General features: G+C 42.8%; 1 protein-coding gene across 1 annotated transcript in view; it reads right to left on the bottom strand.

The window, feature by feature from the left end:
- Nucleotides 1–12,857, bottom strand: part of TRMT2B (tRNA methyltransferase 2B) — a gene marked incomplete at its 5' end in the record, with an annotated part of 42,860 nt that extends 30,003 nt beyond the window's left edge. Inside the window, 7 exon segments of the mRNA XM_078064020.1 lie at nucleotides 432–502; nucleotides 1,510–1,609; nucleotides 2,448–2,510; nucleotides 2,512–2,583; nucleotides 5,346–5,400; nucleotides 6,103–6,362; nucleotides 12,621–12,857. Of these exon segments, the coding sequence (XP_077920146.1) occupies nucleotides 432–502; nucleotides 1,510–1,609; nucleotides 2,448–2,510; nucleotides 2,512–2,583; nucleotides 5,346–5,400; nucleotides 6,103–6,362; nucleotides 12,621–12,857 (858 nt within the window).
- Nucleotides 12,858–21,641: the final 8,784 nt, after the last annotated feature.

The following is a 21,641-nucleotide window of genomic DNA, read 5'->3' as shown; positions in this document are numbered from 1 at the left end:
TGCATGAAGAAAGAAGGATATAAAAATGTCTTACAGGCCAACCTCATGATGTAGATGCCTTACCACTTACATCTCCCATGATACTTCTCAGTTCTGTTCTGCCGAAAACACTAGCCTTCCAAATATTTCAGACACTTGTCACCTGTTAGACTGCCCTCACCGGTACCTCTTTTTCCTAATACTTCCTTCCTATTAAATTCCTTGGATGCCTGACATGGGCAATAATGGATGAAGTTCTCTCTCCTGCTCTCCACCGTCCCTGAAATGAAACACCAGCAATGTTCTCTCCGTGTTACAAGGTATGCTTTCAGAACAGAGCCCCTCCTCCCCTATAGCACCAGGGGCCGCTCTGTTATTAAAATGTCAGGGACACTACTATTACAGACTGCAATGTCTAGGGTTATCTTCAACCAGTCCTTGTTTCTCATTACCTGTGCCACTTGATTGTGTTTCTCAGGGATGTTTTTCAGATGGTTAGACCGTACACAGACGATGCTTCTGTCTAAAGAAAGAAAACGAATTTGCTTTATATGGTTTTCTTGATGAAAGGTTATTTAGAAATGTCTGGCCATTCAAATACCCTCCTTCAGAGAGGCATACTCAGATTTGAAGAAGTACCTAATTCAAGCTCAAGGCCATTTTTCAGAGAAAACCTGTTTCCTGGTCTAGCCATTTCGAAGCTGATTCTTAATAGAGCATAGAGCTAGCCTGCAATATTTTCTCTCATGCCTCAAATGCACCAATATGACAAGATCTGCTTTCTGTTCAGATTTTAAGAGGGAAATAAAATGTAATGGGTTTTGTTTTTGTTACTGAATAATAGAACACTGACGTCATATACTCATTTAATTCAGCACACGGTGGGGAAAAAGCCAAGTGCCTGCCCTAATGAACTGCAGTTTAGGGCATATGGGTATTAAACAGTGTGACTAATATAAAATGATGGTTTTTCAAGTGGATTTATTGAAAATGGGCAAATGCAAAGTTCAGGAATGGAATCTGGGAATGGGTACTGGGATTAAGTCTCAGAAATACACCACTGTGAACTCCCTTACCACTGCTCACCTCCTCTACCAATTACTTTAAGGCAGATTTATCACAGAAAGTCTAGTGTTCAGGGATATGGAGATATGAAATAGAAAAGGCGACTCTCTAATAAAGAGGAGACTTCTCCCAGTACAGAAAAGGAGCATAAAATGATGATGACGACAATGGTGAGTGGGCAGTGGCAACAACATTAACATTTACTAAGTGCTAACTGGGGCTCAGGCATATGACTTTTCGAGGAAGAAAGGGTGAAAGTTGTGATTCCTAGTGCTATGTGACAATGACTACCCACCGAAAAGCATCCAAAATTAACTTTGTGATCACATTCTGCATCAAAGACTTCTTCAAGGCTGCCATATTTTCCACTCCTCTCTACCCCTCTCCCCCGACACTGTTCCTATACCTTCCTTCTCCTCTCAGCCTTTAGTTTGCTATTTCTACTAGTCATGGCCTTCAACTGACCTCTCCAAGTTCCCAGGTAGTACCCCACGGTCTTCGGATTGCCATCTGGACCTCGGTTCACAGAGAAGGTGGACTTATTTCGGTAGCCATTGATGACAGGCTGGAGAAGGCGGGGCAGGAGAAGCACAATAGGACAAATGAAACCAAAGAGAACAGCAATAAAAGGAACGTAAGAATGTTCTCTGGATGAGGACAAATAAATGGCACTTTCTTGGAAGGTATGGCATTTGTGAAAGTCCATAGCTGAGGTCAAGACACTCCACAGGCACTCCACAGTGGAAAGGAGTTTCAATCTTGCTGTGAAGCAGGGGTCAGCGAACTTTCTCAGTAAAGAGCCAGATAAGAAGTTATTTTAGGCTTTGCAAGTCATATGGTCCTTGTCACAACTACTTAACTCTGCCATGCAGTGCAAAAGCAGCCAGGGACAATCCATAAACAAGCAAGCTCAGCTGTGTTCCAATAAAACTTTACAAAAAAGCAGGGGTGGGTGACAGATACGGCCTAAGGGCCATAGTTTGCCAACCTCTGCCATAAATTAAATTCTGCCTCTCTGAGGCCTCATTCGGTTTCCAAAGTCTGAAATCTTTCTACAGAGGTAATACCGTAGTGGTTGAGAAAGTGAGCTTTGCATCAAATAGACCTGAGTGTGAACCTCAGCTCTGGCACTTTCTAAATGTGTGTCCTTGGGCAAATTACTTAATCTCTCTGAACCTCAACATCTTCATCTGTAAAACAATAGTGCCTACCCCTCAGGGTGACTATAAACAGTCAATGATGGTGCATGCTAATCACTTAGCACAGACAATGTGCTAGACAATGATGCATGCTAATCACTTAGCACAGGGCCTGGTCCCCAGAAAGTGCCCAGTAGGTACTGGCTGATATTATTAGCTATTAAGGGGACTTAGTAGATAAAGGATAGGGAAGTAGTGGCTTACAGAGGGTATAATAGGATGGAGAAGACAAGAGAGCCCCTCAGCTCTGGGTGCAGATGTTGTCACAATTGACTCCATTGAGCTTTTGGAGGTAAGACTCTAGTCTCCGTAAAATTCTCTTCTGAGCTTCAAATTTCACCTGCAAAAGAATATATGTAATGAAACAAAGAGACTTATGCAGTATCACCTCGAAAAATGGAAAACAAAGAGGAAAAGAGAAGGCTGTCCCACAGATTCTTGGGTCATGGTCTTAGCAGATAAGGAACCCGTAATGATGGGACAGCAATAGACCTAAGGAGGTATTGGGAGAAAGGTCAAAAGTGAGCTCTTGTGTAAGCTCTTCATTTTAACCGATCTTTCAGATTGAACACCCAAGCTATAGGTCAGTGCAGTGATAATGGAAATGTTTTATGTTGGTATTATATGCCATATAATACGGTAACCACTAGCCACATGTGGCTAATGAGCACTTGAAATGAGGCTCATGTGACAGAGGAACTGAATTTTTTTTTAAAGATTTTATTTATTTATTTGACAGAGAGAGACACAGCAAGAGAGGGAACACAAGCAGGGGGAGTGGGAGAGGGAGAAGCAGGCTTCCCGCCGAGCAGGGAGCCCAACGCGGGGCTCGATCCCAGGACCCTGGGATCATGACCTGAGCCAAAGGCAGATGCTTAACGACTGAGCCACCCAGGCGCCCCAGGAACTGATTTTTTAATCTCATTTAACTTTAGTTAATGTATATAGTTAGTTGCCTCTGCTGTATCAGGACATACGCATTTCTACACTATGCTATGCAAAATCACATGAAAGAAATCACAGGGCATTAAGAGTACACTTATCTTGATGAGCACTAATATATAGAATTGTTGACTCACTATACTGTACACTGGAAACTAATTTAATATTGTATGTTAACTATACTGGAATTAAAATTTATTTTATTTTTTTTGTTAAAGATTTTATTTATTTGACAGAGAAAGACACAGCGAGAGAGAGAACACAAGCAGGGGGAGTGGGAGAGGGAAAAGCAGGCTTCCCGCGGAGCAGGGAGCCCGATGCGGGACTCGATCCCAGGACCCAGGGATCATGACCTGAGCCCAAGGCAGACGCTTAACCGACTGAGCCACCCAGGCGCCCCATGGAATTAAAATTAAAAAAAAAAAATCACAGGGCTCATGGGAAAAATGGGGTTAGGCACACACATTCCAAAACTTTATAGGATCACACATAGAAAGGATAGGAACCTAACAAAAAGGGTAATACAGTTTTCCACATTCACTGGTTAAGAAATGGGGCGCCTGGGTGGCTCAGTTGGTTAAGCAGCTCGGGTCATGATCTCAGGGTCCTGGGATTGAGCCCTGCATCAGGGCCCTGGGATCGAGTCCTACATCAGGTTGCCTGCCCAGTGGGGAGCCTGCTTCCCCCTCCCTGCCCCTCCCGCTGCTTGCGCGCTCTCTCTCGAATAAATCTTAAAAAATAATAAAAAATTAAAAATAAAAAAAAAATAAAAGGTTAAGAAATTTATAGATAGATACTACAATAAGGATGGCTTGTGGAAGTGGCTGTCCACTTGGGAATGATCCTGAAGTGGTGAAAGGAGGGTTATGTGTCACACACAGAAAGATCTAGCAGCAGACATGGATGAGCATGGCTCAAACCACACTCAGTGAACTGCGGGAACCCGTAAATGCTTGAGGCACGTGTGCGTGTTCATTTTATGCATTCTTATGCAGCTCGGTTCTGCTGGGTAGTTTGCTTCTTTCATCTGGTGTTTCTCGCGGACAAAAAAAAAAATCACTCCTAAGCCAACGTGAAATTTGCATTATGTTCAAATTGTTCCTTAATCTATCAATTCCTTGGAACAAATTTGTGTTTTTAAAACAAGCATTACAGCAGAATTGACTGTATTTAAAATCAAATAGCCACATGTAGCTAGTGGCTACCGGGTTGGAAAGTGCAGCTATGTATAAAGCAGCAAGAGTACTTGCTATTCACACATACAGAGAATAACAAAAAAGCAAGGGAGAAAGGAAACAGGCATTTCCCGGTATGTCTCCAGAGTTTGGAAGACGTAACAGGTGTAAAGTTTCAGATTTATATTACATTAAATTCATATTATATTAAAATTTCAGATTCATATTACTTAGCCACCAAAAAGAATGAACTCTTGCCATTTGCAATGATGTGGATGGAACTGGAGGGTATTATGCAAAGCGAAATAAGTCAGTCGGAGAAAGACAAATACCATATGATTTCACTCATATGTGGGATTTAAGAAACAAAACAGATGAACAGAGGGGAAGGGAAGGAAAAATAAAATTAGAATGAAACCAGAGAGGGAGACAAACCATAAGAGACTCTTAACTCTAGGAAACAAACTGAGGGTTGCTGGAGGGGAGGTGGGGGGGATGGAGTAACTGGGTGATGGGCATTAAGGAGGGCATGTGATGTAATGAGCACTGGGTGTTGTATGCAACTGACGAACCACTAAATTCTAACTTTGAAACTAATAATACCGTATATGTTAATGTGAAAAACTAAATACATTTGAAAAAAACTTTTCAGGGCACCTCGGTGGCTCAGTTGGTAAGCGACTGCCTTTGGCTCAGGTCATAATCCTGGAGTCCCAGGATTGAGTCCTGCATCAGGCTCCCTGCTGAGCAGGGAGTCTGCTTCTCCCTCTGACCCTCCCCCTCTTATGCTCTCTCTCTCTCTCTCTCATATAAATAAGTAAAATCTTTAAAAAAAAAAAACAAAAGAAAAAAGCTTTTCATTAGCATATTGATTTTAAGCACCTGTTGGGGGATCTGGGTAGAGCTGTCCAGTCAAGCTTCCTACAAGTCTGGCACCATTCCCCCTGATGGAACTGGGGAGTGAAAACGTAAGCTGGGTACCAACCTTGAGCTGTTCCTCATAGCTCAGCCTCCAGAGTGGCATCACAACATCAGCCAGCCTTAAAAAAAATAGTTCAGGCACTTCATTCATTATATAAATATGTACTGAGCACCTACTATGCATAAGTACTTCCTGCCACCATTTTCTCTGGCATTTTACTTATTCAGAAAACCTAACTCTCATGCCCCTGGGGAGATACAGTCTGGGAGAAGAGCCCATTTTGGTGCTGTCTACTTAACAAAGCAGAACAGATGGGCAAACTTAATATAAGAAAAATCCAGATTTATCAGGAGGTAATTAATCATATTACAAAAGGCTTCACTGTTGGGTTCCTTTAAATAGCTCACCTCCCTAATGCTTTTAAAATATAATTTGATTTAGAAAATACATTTGTTGCATAAAATGAGGTATATTTGTGTTTGCATGGCTGCAACGGGACTATTCATTTGTAAGCCATCTGATCGCTCTCTGGATTCCTGGTTTTCAGCATACCTGCCCTGGGCCTTTATAGAGACAAGGTCCCAGTTTAATATCTCATTTCTGTGAAAAACACACTTAGAGGCAAGGAGAATATTTTCTGCCATCACAAAGCATTTCCACCAACATTCTTCAGGTGTCTTCAAATTTGCCCTGGGTATCCTACCTCAGGCGCCCCCTTGATCCCTTGCAATGCCATGTTAGTTACAACAGGAATACAGAATTTTAGGAGACCCAGAGATTCAGACTTGCTAATGGGAAACAATATCCACCTGGGTCTTACCTTTCCTGCCAGGAACCATCAAGTGGTCCAACACGGCTTGGTTTCTTCTGACTTTTCTGTCCTCTTTGACACTTCTTGGGTATCACGTCGGTGAAGTTTCCCTCACATGCTGAGCCCAGAAAGGGCTGTGACCAACCCAGAGGCTTAGTGGCACACCAGGGGAGCGATCCTGGTTTGGGGAGGAGAACCACCCTGGAGAGGAAACATCTCGGGCTATGCATTGGGACTCTTCTTTTAATCCCTGCCAACCACAGAAACACCTGCATGAAAGGTGAACAAACAGAAGTTGGGAAACAGAAGCACAACTCCCAAACCCCTTCATTCATTTACAAACCCTTACAGAAGCTCAGCACCCAGCACACTGCCTGGCAGAGAGTCAACACTTGGTAAAAGCAGGCCGGCTGAATGGAACTGAATTACTGCATGTCAGGTACTGGCTTAGGTTCCCAAAATAAAAAGATGAGGAAAATATACTCATTGTCCTCCAGGGAAGAGTTCAACACTCTGGATACACTTCTATGGCTGGTTCCTCTCTATATTCTACCCTCCCACCCAAAAACCAACCAGTCAACTACTATTTAGTACGTGCTAGACTATGTGCAAGACACCGTGCCACACAAGATTACAATCTAATTGAGAAGATCAAGTGCAGATGCAGGACAAGATGACAATAAATAACACAATGTGCTTAGTTCCTGACAAATGCTCAGGAAAAGCTTCCCAGAGCAGGTAAGCCTTGCACCAGGACTTAAAGGATGGCAGGGAGCTGAAACAGATGGCTAGACCAGTCTGGCTAAAACAGTAATTCATTTTGGGGAACAGAGGAAATGAGGTTGAAAAGTTACATCAAAGTGAGATCTGGAAGAACTTTAATGCCTGAATAAAATATGGACTTTATTATGAAGGCAACAGTGAGCTGATGGAGGCTTTATGTAGAGAAATAAAGATGAAATAGGGAGGTTAATGAAAAGCACGTTCAACGACAGGGATGTCCACTCTCACCACTGTTGTTCAACATAGTACTAGAAGTCCTAGCCTCAGCAATCAGACAACAAAAAGAAATAAAAGGCATCCAAAGCAGCAAAGAAGTAGTCAAACTGTCACTCTTACCAAACAACATGATACTCTATGTAGAAAACACAAAAGACTCTACCAAAAAATTGCTAGAACTGATACAGCAAGGGGGGCCTGGGTGGCTCAGTTGGTTAAGCATCTGCCTTCGGCTCAGGTCATGATCCCAGGGTCCTGGGATAGAGCCCCGCATCAGGCTCCCTGCTCAGTAGGGAACCTGCTTCTCCCCTCTCCCTCTGATCCTCCCTCTTGTTCGTGCTCTTGCTCTCTCTCTCAAATGAATAAATAAAATAAAATAAGACAGTCTCTTCAACAAATGATGGGAAAATTGGACAGCCACATGCAAAGGAATGAAACTGGACCACTTTCCTACACCATATACAAAAATAAACTCAAAATGGATGAAAGACCTAAATGTGAGACAGGAATCCACCAAAATCCTAGAGGAGAACACAGGCAGCAACCTCTTTGACCTTGGCCACAGCAACTTCTTGCTAGACACGTCTCCAAAGGCAAGAGAAACAAAAGCGAAAATGAACTACTGGGACATCACCAAGATAAAAAGCTTTTGCACAGCTAAGGAAACAGTAAACAAAACTAAAAGGCAACCTACAGAATGGGAAAAGATATTTGCAAACGTCTTATCAGATAAAGGGCTAGTATCCAAAATCTATAAAGAACTTATCAAACTCAACACCCAAAAAATCCCAAAAAATCCAGTAAAGAAATGGGCAGAAGACATGAACAGACATTTTTCCAAAGAAGACATCCAAATGGCCAACAGACACATGAAAAAACGCTCAACACCACTCCACATCAGAGAAATACAAATCAAAACCACAATGAGATACCACCTCACATCAGTCCAAATGGCTAAAATTAACAACACAGGAAACAACAGATGTTGGCGAGGATGCAGAGAAAGGGGAACCCTCTTACACCATTGGTGGGAATGCAAAGTGATGCAGCCATACTGGAAAACAGTATGGAGAATCATCAAAAATTTGAAAATAGAGCTACCCTATGACCCAGCAATTGCACTACTAGGTATTTAGCCAAAGGATACAAACATAGTGATCCGAAGGGGTACATGCACCCCAGTGTTTATAGCAGCAATGTCCACAATAGCCAAACTATGGAAAGAGCCCAGATGTCCATCGACAGATGAATGGATAAAGAAGAGTGGTATATATATACAACAGAATACTACTCAGCCATCAAAAAGAATGAAATGTTAACATTTGCAATGACGTGGATGGAATTGGAGGGTATTATGCTAAGTGAAATAAGTCAGTCTGAGAAAGACAAATACCATATGATTTCACTCATATGTGGGATTTAAGAAACAAAACAGATGAACAGAAGGGAAGGAAAAACAAAATAAGATGAAAATAGAGAGCGAGGCAAACCATAAGAGATGCTTAACTCTAGGAAACAAACTGAGGGTTGCTGGAGGGGAGGTGGGTAGGGAGAAGAGGTAATTGGGTGATGGGCATTAAGGAGGGCACTTGAAGTAATGAGCACTGGGTTTTATATGCAACTGATGAATCACTAAATTCTACCCCTGAAACTAATTAAATTGAACATATAAAGAATTTAAATCAAGAATTTAATAAAATTCTATTATTCTAATCTAATTCTAAATCAATTCTAAATCAAGAATTTAATTAAAAAATAAAAATAAAAAAGAGGAAAAAAAAGCAAGTTCAGGGGTGCCTGGGTAGCTCACTGTGTTGGGCATCCAACTCTTGGTTTTGGTTCAGGTCATTATCTCATGGGTCATGGGATCAGGCCCTGCGTTGGCCTCTGTGCTCAGCAGGGAGACTGCTTGAAGATTCTGTCCCTCTGCCCCTCCCCCTGCTCACACGTGCTCTCTCTCTCTCTCAAATAGATAAATCTTAAAAAAAAAAAAAAAAAGCAAATTCATGTTTGAGACATGTGTTTGCAATGGTAAGGAAAATATCCAAATGGAAACATCTAACAAGTAGAGAAGCAGTACTACGAGTCATGAGAGAAGTCAGGGTTAGAGATTTGGTTGAGTGTCTGTAAGTACAAGCTGCAAGATTTTTTTTAAAAAAAGGAGCTTTCAGTAAAGAGAAGAGCAAAAGACCGATGACTACACCTGGGAAAAAGACAGTATCTGGAGAACAAGAAGAGATGCTGGTGACCCAGGAGAACATGGAGCTTAGAGGCCAAGGAAGATGCCTTTAGGTAAGACACTAACATATCCAGTAAGTCAGAGGCCAAAGAAAGAAGTGAAATAAGGCAGTAGTAAGTGGCAGACAGGAGGGACAAATGAAGGTTTGAGATCATAGGCGTGGAGACCCTAGAGTCAGGCAGACCTGAGTGGTCCCCTGACTCCACCACTTACTAGTTAGGTGGCCTTTGGCAAGTCAATCATTCCCCATGACTTTCCTTTTTTTTCATCTGTAAAATGGAGATAATAATAGTACCTACCTCATATGGTGGTTATAAGAGTTAAATAAAGGATAATTAATAAAAAGTACCCAGCAGAAGATTAAATGGAGCTGATGTTTGTAAAGCTCTGAGCACAGCGCCCAGTACCTGGTAAAAACTCAGTTAATTGTCATGATGCTTAAAGACAGTACAGGACTGGGTGGGGGTGGCAATATTGACGAAGGGGAGCAGGGGGCAGAGGGAGGGGAAGGACAAGTAGGAGTAACTATAAGGCAAAAGCTGGAAGAGTCAGAACAGGTGAGGGCCTCACTTTGGAAAGAGGAAGGAATCCCTTTGCCTCCAACACAGGACTCAGTGTTGGTGCCTATTTACTTTATGGTGCCTGATCACTGCTGTGTAACTTGTTTGGGTACCAAGGACACATGAATGGACTTGGCTGGACACCTTAATGATGAGCTGTGAAATTACCTTTTTGCCCTTGTCCTCTACCTTGGATTACATCCCAATGTTAAGTCATACCTTAATTCAGAACACACACACACACAAACACACGTTTCCGATGTATGTAACCGATTTATTAACAGAGATTCCTCCACGGCTTCCTCTTATTACTGCGAAATTAGTATGCTGTGACCACTGTGTAACTTAAAGGATGCTGGTATGGGTGCTATAGTATTTAGCCCATATAACACTTTGTGTGTTTACAAAATATTAAAGAAAGTAACTGTCAACATGGAAGCATTTGCGGGGGATCTTCAGAAATTTCTAACAAAACAGGGGCACCTGGGTGGCTCAGTTGTTAAGCGTCTGCCTTTGGCTCAGGTCATGATCCCAGGGTCCTGGGATCGAGCCCCGCATCGGGCTCCCTGCTCCACGGGGAAGCCTGCTTCTCCCTCTCCCACTCCCTCTGCTTGTGTTCCCTCTCTCGCTGTGTCTCTCTCTGTCAAATAAATAAATAAAATCTTTTAAAAAAAAAAAAAAGAAATTTCTAACAAAACATATTTAAGCTGTCTCAAAGTTGAGGTGTTAATAGATAGCACCCTCTACACAACTCCCAGAAAAAGGCAAGTTATTAAGAACATGGGCTTTGGAGCCATATTCTAATCTCAGCTCTGCTGCTCACTAGCTATGTGACTTGGGGCAAGTTACTTAAGCACTATGAATGTCAGTGTCATCATCTATAAAAATAGGACTAGTACCACCTACCTTTCAAGGTTGTGCTAAGAATTAAATAAGCTCAGATGCCTGGGTGGCTCAGTCGGTTAAGCGTCTGCCTTCGGCTCAGGTCATGATCCCAGGGTCCTGGGATGAAGCCCCGCATCGGGCTCCCTGCTCAGCGGGGAGCCTGCTTCTCCCTCTGCCTGCCACTCCCCCTGCTTGTGCTCACTCTCTCTCTCTCTCTGATAAATAAAGAAAAGTCTTTAAAAAAAAAAAAAGAATTAAAGGAGCTCATATATATGAAGTGCTCAGGATGGCACCTAACACGGTAGGCATTTGACATGTGTCACTGCCCCTCCTTAGGCTCTGATTCAAAGTACATCACTTGATTTCTTCATGCCTCGACGTGTCTGACCTGCAAAACTGGCGAAATGTAATAAAGCCTGTGAATGCCGTTAGGATAAGTAAAATTATGTGGGAAACTTATAACACAAAACACAAACCAAAGAACTTTCATAACATTCTGCATTAGTGCCTGCTGGAGTGTGGTGAGCTTAAGGCCTGCCGTGGACCACCTATGAATACTATCAAAAGTGTGTGATCTGTGATAAACATTTTTCTAAAGTGAGACAAAAGTATGTATTTGATATGAAGAAAAGCAAAAGCCAGAGAGAGGAAATGAGTGAAGAGGTAGGAGACAAAAAATAAGGAATGGGCAGAATGGGGGCAGACTGCAGGGGGAGGGTGTGCTGCAGGCCCATTTAGGGGTTGGCAGAGGAGGGACAGGGGAGCTGAGGGCTGAAGACATCTATCTGTACCTCACAACATTCAGACTTTTTTTGAGTGTGTGGGTCCTCTCACTGGTGAATGCCACCAGGACTGTGCTCTACTTGCCCTGTATCCCAGCAGTAGGCTCTTGTGCATCTAGGTTTCTTCCTCCAAATTATCAGGTATGGTCTAAAATAGGACCCCACTATTGCCAACCGGTCACCGCTCCTGGTAAAGACCCTTTCATCATATTTAGTAATTTCTGAAGTGAAATATATTTTTCAAGGCAGCATAATAATACCAGTCAAAGTGAATTATGTTTCTTTGTTTCTTGATGTCGGGGCGGGGGGAGGCATCTGCCCACAGAAAAGACTAGTTTCTTTTCAGAGGTTTTCCTGTTTTAAAAAAATGCTTGGGTTAAAAAAAAAAAAGTGTGTGACATCTGCTCAGTTTCTCCTATAGGAATTAATCGGAAAGGGACTCAGGGTCCAGAGCTGCTAGATAGGAAGGAAGACTAAGTCTCTAGGGCTGGAAAAGGTAACCTGCCTGAAATGCTCAGAGATTCCAGTCTGAGACTATGTGGTAGGTCTGATGCATGTGGGGCCAAGGAGCTTCTTGGAGCAAAATGTTAACCCACAGACAAGGGTACTGCTTACACTCTCTGTTCATCCTTCCTTCAGCTGGCCTGGCCCCACACACGGTTCTTGGCAAGAGGTGATGGACATAAAAGGGTGTATTGCTGAGTCCTCACTGCAATGCACGCTCCATCAGGTCCTTCCCCCACCAGACCCCCTCACCAGCCCCTCCATCCCCCTCTTCTCCGGGCAAGTTCTACCCACCATGTCTGTGGGAAAGACTATCACTGAACTTGGGCCAAGGGAGGGCTGAGGTCACAGCACAGGCGGACGCAGAGCTGGCCGCAACCTTGGACAGCCAGCATAGGTCAGGTCCGCGCGTCTCCACCTCCGCCGGCCTCCTCAATTCCCCGCCCCGCAGGCAGATTGGCTCGCTAAGCAGTTTTCTCTAAGTAAGGGTTCAATCGGGCTTTCCGAGTTCTCCACGTACCCCCCATACCTTTGCAACCAATAAATCCTCTTACAAACCTGAGGCGGCCAAGTAAAAGCCAGCGGCCGGCCTGGATCGCTGCCGCTGGGGAGAGTCACTTCCTGGTGCGCGCGGCGGCTCGACTCCCGACGCACACGCAGCCAGCCCGGGGCAGGCGCGACGGGACGCGGGGCTCCTCCCAGGCGCGGGTCAGCCGGGCCTGCCCGGGACAGCCAGTTTCGGGGAGCCCTCCTCCCTACCCTAACCGGGCGCTTCTCTAGACACCTTCCTCCAAATCACTCAACGCCCTATTGCCCCCTTCCCCGCCCACAAGGTCCCCTTTCCTCCCCTCCTAGCGACCCCGCCCACCGCCTGCTCTTCTCCCCGTCCCATTGGTGGATCTGGATAAGCCTCAAAAATCACAAAGAAATTTGAACTACAGCGTGAATAGTGCTACCCATTGCAGGGGTGCTTGCGATTTAACCCAACCAAAATTATAGGCTCAGATCCATGATGGCTTGGAAGATTGGGAGATGAAGGGTAGGGTGGTGTCTTCAAATCGCAACTTTTTGTAAAAGTCGGCCCTTTTTGGAGCCCTAGGGTTTTTCAGGCGTTCGTTCTCCCTCTATTTTATATTGCTTCAGGAAAGTGTTACGTTCTTATGACAAGGTAAACCTGTTTGGTTTTTTTTAAAGATTTTATTTATTTATTTGCCAGAACACAAGCAGGGGGAGTGGGAGAGGGGGAAGCAAGCTTCCCGCCGAGCAGGGAGCCCGATGCGGGGCTCGATCCCACCTGGGATCATGACCCCAGCCGAAGGCAGACGCTTAACGACTAAGCCACCCAGGCGCCCCATAAACCTGGTTTCTTAAGTGGATCCCACGCAGGGCTGCTAAATCCTCAGGGCAAGAATTGGTTTTCAACTTCAAAAGACAGAAGGAGGCTAGATACTGACGTGGGAAAGAAAGGCAGAAGGAAACGTAGATAAAATTAAATGTCCTTATAACCTGCAGCCCAATGACAAAGCTCCCAACTGTCTTAAAGTTAATGCCTTGCTAGAGGGAAAAACAACCTTAGTTTGACAGTAGCAAGACCTCCAGTATCTTGTGAGTCTTCTTTAGCATATGAAAATCCTTTTGGAACTTCCCTTTTTACTTCCCTGAACCCCAAAGTATATATAATCAGTTGCTCCTCACAATCCCGAGGCTACAGCAGCTCTTTCTGCCCATGGGTCCTGTCCTGTGCTTTAATAAAACCACCTTTTTGCACCGAAGACATCTCAAGAATTCTCTCTTGGCCATTGGCTCCGGACCCCACCAACACAACAACACTACTCCAAAAATACATCAGATACCACTAATTCATCTACCAGCTCCTGGACTACATTCAGTGATTCCTCTAATTTTTAGAGGGGTCAGGAGCCCAGCCAAATGAATAAGAGAATGTTGAAGTATGCACACATGTGTGTGCTGTAAAAAAAAAAAAAAAAGTTTTTAATAAAATTAAAATAGTAAGTCCACATTTAATGACACTTAATTTTTATATTTAATAGTAATTGGACTTTAGTGGAAAGCACTTTATAGCTAACATTTCAGTTATTTACTTATTCAAAGTATAACATGCCTATTATGTGCAAGGCAGTGCATTAGTACAGCAGTAGGTTAAACATGGCCAAGTACCACAAATAACAGCAAATATTAAGTCAGCCAGACCAAAGTTCAAAGCCCAGACCTGCCAGATATAAGCTGTGTGAACTTGGGCAACTTACTTAATTGCTTAGTGCCTCAGTTTCCTCATCTGAAAAAAATGTCCATAATAATTGCACCTACCTCACAGGGTTGTGATAAAGAGTAAATAAGTTAATATATGTAAAGTACTTAGAACAGAGTAAGCACACACTCATTGTTAGCTATTATCATCCAAAAATAATTTTATATACTGTATATGTACACATACATGTACACACATGCATATACACCCTTTAAAAAAAGAGAGAGATCTTTTAATCCCCATTCCAAAGGCTTGAGCAGGTAAAGGTTTGCCTCAATTCAGGGCCTTTCCTAGCCACTCTAACGGTTCTTAAGCATTATTTGAACTAAAACCATTGCTTCAGGTTTCTAGGCTTGCACATTGCTATCAAGTGAGACCAGGCTGGAGAATGCACCTTTGGTTCTCTTCTCCCTTTCTTTTCTTTTTTTTAGTCCCCTTTTATGCAGATAGCCAGCTCTAGTCCTTTCTCCACCTCTTCTTCCCTTTTCTTCTCCTTCCCATGCTCTTCGGCTCCATTATCATTTCTCATCTTGGCATTTATTGTTGTGCCTAGCACAGAGCCTGGTGCCCTAATGGGGCTCAATGAATATTTGATGAATTGAATTGAATCCTCCCCTGGTCTACTTGAAAGGGAAAGGGCATATTTTCACTCACCCCCACCCCCACCTGTTCTGAGCATCCAAGTGAACTCCTTTAAAGCAAGTTTGTCATTTGAGAAGGCAGAACCCTGAAGGGTAAAGAGAGAAAAGAAATTAAGGAAGCTATAATGTAATTATTTAGCCATTAACCCTTTTATATTTATTTAATCTGATAAAGCATGTTCTTCTATAAAACAGAAATCACCACATTTGTAAGAGGGACAAGAAATATCCCATAATAAATAAAAGGTTAGACTCTTCAACTGGAAAAGTCAATAAATGGACATGTCAGAGGTGACAAGCAATATTGTTAAATTAAATAAGAGCTGAAGCCAAGATAACCTTTGCTTAACTTGGTTAGCAGCAAACCAAATCACAACGTGAAGTTTCTAGAAATTTGTCATTCTCACTTTGGTCCAGAGGAGATTTCTGAGAGGCTACAGCATTAGCTTTCAGAAATAACATGTATTAAAATCACTTCCATTAACCACATTCTTCAGGTGTGACTGCGTTAGAGGCTGAGAGGAATAGATGCACAGACCACGCCCTCTAAATTGTGTGACCCCATGGGAAGACTCACAACGAAAGAATACGCAATAATGGGCTTTGGTAATTCTAACAAAGCAGTGAAAATCCGGATAGTGAGGGAAGGAAAAGAATGTGAGAATTGAGTTGAATGCTTAGGATTTGAATAACCTGAGAAGAGGTAGGAGCTGCAGCAGGAAAACAAGAATGAGCAATTTGTGTCCAAGGCCCAGGAGGAGGCAGGCCGGGCTAGATGGGAGGGCTGTACGGAAGTTGTTAGCTTTCTGGCCTATTAGGTCACTAGGTCAGGAAAGATAATGAAGGGCCTGGAGCGCTGGATGAGGGGCTTGATCTAGTTTCCTTAACAATAGGCAGCTAATGAAGAGTTTTTCATGAGATGTTTCTGGAGCAGAACTCTAGATGCTGTGTGTAGGATAGATTTTAGGGTGTAGTGGCCTGGAAGTTGAGGGAGACTGCTACAGTCATCCAGATGGGAGGCACTAAGTCTCTGTACTAAGGCAGGTTACACTGCATTCTGTAAGAATTTCTCAAAATGTGGGCTGCGCCTGGGTGGCTCAGTCCCTTAAGCGTCTGCCTTCGGCTCAGGTCATGATCCCTGAGTCCTGGGATAGAGTCCTGTGTGGGGCTCCCTGCTCAGCAGGGAGTCTGCTTCTCCCTCTCCCTCTGACCCTCCCCGCTGCTCATGCTCTCTCTCTCAAATAAATAAATAAAATCTTTAAGAAAAAGAATTTCTTAAAAATGGATAAGGGCCCATCTGCAATGTAATCAGCTGGGGTGATTGTAACAAATGCAGGTTCGTGAACCCCACCCCATACCTACAGAATCAAAATCTCAGGGGGATAGAGTTCAGAAATATTTGAGTTTTTAACAAGCACTGATAGTGATGTCCATTAAAATTTGAGACCTACCACCATGCATCAACTGAAATACTAGATGATTAGTTGAAAGTTCAAAAAAATCAAATCGAAAAAGCCCTAAAATAGAATATAGATAATTATGCATCTGAAATTTGGACATAGGAGGACTTTCTAAACTGAAAACCAGTAGGGAAAAAAAACACCAAGTAGGTCGAGTTTACTACATAAACCCTAAGAATTTCTATATGACAAAGATATAATTAACAAATTAAATAATACATATCAAAGAAAAAAGATATACAAGTATGGCAAAGGGTCATTATCTTTATTGTATAAAGAACTTGTATAAACAGATAAGAAAAACACAGTGACCCTAATAGAGACCTTGGCAAAGGTTTGAAGAAATAATTCACAGGAAAAGAAATATAATTGGTCAAATAGTGTTTTGTTCTACCTCACTAGTAATGACAGAACATGCAAAGTATATAGATTGGCAAAGATTTAAAAAGATCTGTTATTCCTCGACGTAGACCATGGACAGTGAGGCAGATGCTCTTGCACATTGCTGGTGGGATTGTAAATTGATATAAAGTTCCTGGAAAGCAATTAGAATCAAGAATCTTTTGGGGTTCCTGGGTGGCTCAATCGTTGGGCGTCTGCCTTCGGCTCGGGTCGTGATCCTGGGGTCCTGGGATCGAGCCCTGCATGGGGTTCCCTGCTCCGCGGGAAGCCTGCTTCTCCCTCTCCCACTCCCCCTGCTCGTGTCCCCTCTCTTGCTGTGTCTCTCTCTGTCAAATAAATAAATAAAATCTTTTAAAAAAAGAATCTTTTAAAATATCACACCATTTGCCCTGAAATTCCACCTCAGGAAGTTTATTCTAAGGAGATAGAGATGTGAAAGGTCTTACAGTTAAAAATTAAAAAAGCATCGGGGCGCCTGGGTGGCTGTCAGTTAAGCATCTGCCTTCAGCTCAGGTCATGATCCCAGGGTCCTGGGATCGAGCCCCACATCAGGCTTCCTGCTCCGCGGGAAGCCTGCTTCTCCCTCTCCTTTCTGCTTGTGCTCTCTCTAGCTATCTCTGTCTCTCTCTCTCAAATAAATAAATAAAAATTAAATTAAATTAAATTAAAAAGCATCTTTAAGGTCCAACATTGGAAAAATAGGGAATGGTTATTACATAAAATATGGTCTGTCCATAGACTACTGCAGAGACACTAAAAATGACACTCACGGTATGGTGTTAGAATTCAGAAGGGTGTTACCTTTAGGGTGTGGGGAGCGGCTGGCAGGGGGAATGAGGGGGCTTCTGAGGTGCTGATAATATTCTATTTCTTCATCTGGGTGCTGGTTATAGAGGTGTATTCACTTGGCAAAAATGGATCAGTCTGTACTCTTGATATGTGCACTTTTCTGTATGTATGTTACACTTGAGGAAAAATTTAACTTAAAATTGTGTCTTTGAAAAGTTTGTAATGGCATGGAAATATGTGTAGAAGGCAACCTTAAATGAAAAAGGCAGGATAAAGAATTATGCATTCAGTACGATCCTGTACGTATAAAGCAAAAAATGCATTGGAAAGCAATACAACAACTCTTTACAATTGTTGCCTCTAGATAGCAGGCTTAGGAATGAATCATTTGTCAGCTTATTTTTCACTTCTGTACTTTTCAAATTTTTTTTACAATGGACAGGCATTACATTGATAATAAGGAAAAATAGTAAAATATCAGAGAAAAAAAGTGAATTGACGCATCTTGGTAAAGCCCGCATAGTCCAGACTGAAACTGAGAACTAGATTTTATCAGTTCCTGTGGAGGTGATTTAGACTCTGAGGGACTAACTTACATGTAGCAGATTTATAGGCTACTGGCTTACAAGCCAGTTTCTAGTGACCGAAATATTCTTATTTCCTATCTAGGGTTATACCTACCGGCTATTTATGTACTGGAGAAACCAAACTAGCAATCAGAAGGTTACTTGCAATTTAAACAGAGCTGAATGGTTTCGAGAGAGGTCTTTGGGTTAATTGTAACATGCTTTCCAGACCAGCGTTCCTGTTACTTGAAGAGTGTTGGATAAACACTGACTCTCCACTGTTCTTTTTTCCATCACCTCTAACTACTCACCAGAATTTTCTGTCATTACAATATTACCTGCCTCCTATCCTCATGTCACAGTTGCCAAGGTAACAGCTCATCTTACATGAATTACATTCTGGGTTGGGTGCTCCCAGGTGAGATATTGGGAAGCATCTTAATCTCATCTGCAGTATATCTACAAATTATATTTACAAGAAGTTGCTTCAGGGAAGAGTCACAGATGGCTAGTTTCATTCACTGTGAGCTTTTTTAAAAAATTTTTTTTCAATTGAAGAGTCTATCATTTCCTGATTTATGTTTCTAATTTTTTCTAAACTGTATCTCTTAGGTTTGGAGATACATATTACTTTTGTGGCCCTTCAGTTCCCTGATAAACATCAAGGGTTTTTGAAGAGAGTACTTAGGAGAATGGCATTGGCACTTACAAAAATAAGGAAGTCAGAAAGAGAGATTTTTGAGAGAGAGAGATGATAGTGGAACACTGAGTGAGGGTCCAGTGGGCTTATAGAGAAAGAGTTAACATAATAGGAAAGCTCTCATGTTGTATGTGGGAGGAATTACCCTGGAAACTGTCACCAAACTACCTAGCTACCTTTATGTTCTGGTTTCTAAGGTAACACAGATATTTACTACCTCGCATTTACATGGCTGGTGCTGATGTTCACTTTCTCACTTAAGGTCCCAACCCTTTGCTTTTTATAGTGTTGAAATTTGCAATTCAATATTAATAGCATTCCAACACTGGCATCTCTTCCCTCAGAGCTAGATGTAGAGAAATAACAGGGGGACACCTCTCCCATGTCCTGGTCCACATTGGAATGCCATCAGTACCTGAACCTCAGCTTCATGCCTGGGACTCAGCCCAAGGGCACAAATTCTGCAACAACCTAGAGGCTACAATTTCCATCATCTCCAAATCACCATCCCCAGCAAATCTTCAATACTAATGACGCTCATCTCTACTTTCTTTTCCTGATGCTATGCACCTGGATTTCTTTTAAGAGCCATTACCAGGTTGAATGGAATGGTAGGACTAGATTGTTTTTAAGATGTCCCCCTATGCTTTTATGTTCCATGATTCTGTGAAGAAATGTAAGTGAAATACTTTCTGCCCTGTCCCCACTGAGTTGTTTAAGATATTTTGTTTGGTTTCTGATCTTGTAATTAGGATCTTTTCCAAAGGAATCCAATTATGTTGGAAATAAAAGTGATTATCCAGAACAGCCCTAATAATAGTAATAAAATAATAATAATAATAAGTATTCAGCATGTATTGAATCCTTATTTTGTGCCTCACTCTGTGCTTGGCGCTCTATGTGCATTATCCCATGTAAGTACCTATTTTACAGGTAAGAAAACTGGTAGCTGTATTTTACAGATGAGGTAACTGACATTTAGTGAGGGATCAATAACTTGCCCAAGGTCATGCAGGAAGTGGTGGAACCAGAACTTGAACTCAGCCGTCTGATGCTTGTGTCTCCACTTTTAATCTTTCAGCTTTTCATTGGTGGTTCTCAAATTTTAGTGTGCCTCCAAATTCCCTGGAGGACTTGATAGAACAGATTGCTGGGGCCCCTTTCCAGAGCTTCTGATTCAGTGGGTATAGGGTACGGCCAGAAAATTTGCATTTCCATCAAGTTCCCGAGTGATGCTGTTGTTGCTGGAGCGGAGGACCTGTACTCTGTACTCTATCGCCTTCCGTCAAGGACAGAAGAGCCTCTAGCTGTAAGAACATGAGAAAGCTTACACTCTCCTCATGGCTCAGTGCTCAGGGACCCTGGGGATGTTCTGAACTGCAGGTTCCAGTCACTGCCTCTGCCTCTCCAGGAAGACCAGACAAGAGATTCCACCCTGGGGGAGAACACAGTGCAGGGGCTGTGCTCACAGAACACAAGATTGCTGCATATGGACACAGCCTGGGTTAGGCTCAGTTTCTAACCTGGCTCTGACAGCTGGTTCTTTTGTGGAAGTAACTCAAAGAGTTAAAATCGAAGAGCAGTATTTGCCGAGTATAGCTACCTGTCAGTTGGGATTTTGATAAAACTGACACATTCAGTCCAATGCTGTAGAGGGTCTCGATTAGCACTATTTGTGAAGCTCAGGAAAGAGCCATTACTGTGCAAGCTGTCCTCAGAGTTTGCTGTTCACACCTACCTCATAAAGAACATATGTAGGCAGAGGCACTCACCCCACCATAACCTTGTTTCTCTTTTCACTTTTCACTCTTTTCCCACCATGTGCCTTGTGTTTCCCTGAGATACCGCTGAGGTCGCTGAGTTTTGAGGCAACAGAGTCCAGGGTTCATTAGCGTGGTCGCACATTAGAATCAGTTGGAAAGTTTTTTTGAAAATACCAGCGCTGGGGACCCACCCCAGACCAATTAAATCAAAATCTCTGCAGATGGGCCTTGCTTATATGCCTTAAAAGGAAATTTCCAGGTGATTCTAAGGCCAGCCAAGGTTAAAAACCAATAGTGGTCCAAAAAAATAGGCTCTGCTGTTAGGCAGACTCTATTTCTAGCTCTGCCACTCATGAGAAGATGACCTTGGGCAAATGACCTCACCTCTCTGAGCCTCAATTTCCCCATCTGTAAAAATTGGCCTAATAATAGAACTCACTAAACAGAATTTTCAGAGCATTCAGGGACCACTATACAAAAAACTTAGTATCTGTTGCCTAATATCTCATGGGATTTACATGAACTCTTCATCCTCTGTGAGCATGTGAGTTCAGGACCCCTGGTGTAGTCACCACCCAGAGACCTCTACAGGTGGAGCAAAAACCTACAAATATGCAAATGAGAGGATGTAAGGAATGGTACGGATCAAGAATAGAATTTCTCGGGGCGCCTGGGTGGCTCCTTCGGTTGGGCATCTGACTCTTGGTTTCTGCTCAGGTCATGATCTCAGGATTCTAGGATCAAGCCCCACGTTGGGCTCCATGCTCAGCGAGGAGTCTGCTGGAGATTCTCTCGCTCTCTCCCCCTACCCCTCCTCTCTCCCTCTCCCTCTCTCTCTAAAAATAAATAAATAGATCTTAAAAAAGAGAATAGAACTTCTCATGCCCTAAGAGACAGCAAGGAGGGCCACCTCTTTGTAGGAACCAGGCACTGGATCTCAGGTCAGTTTCAAGTTCAAGTTTAAAAATCCAGTGTTCTATTTTGCCTCC

The sequence above is a fragment of the Halichoerus grypus genome, chromosome X (genome assembly GCF_964656455.1).
Source record: "Halichoerus grypus chromosome X, mHalGry1.hap1.1, whole genome shotgun sequence".
In the NCBI taxonomy this organism is placed as follows: domain Eukaryota; kingdom Metazoa; phylum Chordata; class Mammalia; order Carnivora; family Phocidae; genus Halichoerus; species Halichoerus grypus.
This window is presented reverse-complemented; position numbering and strand designations above follow the sequence as displayed.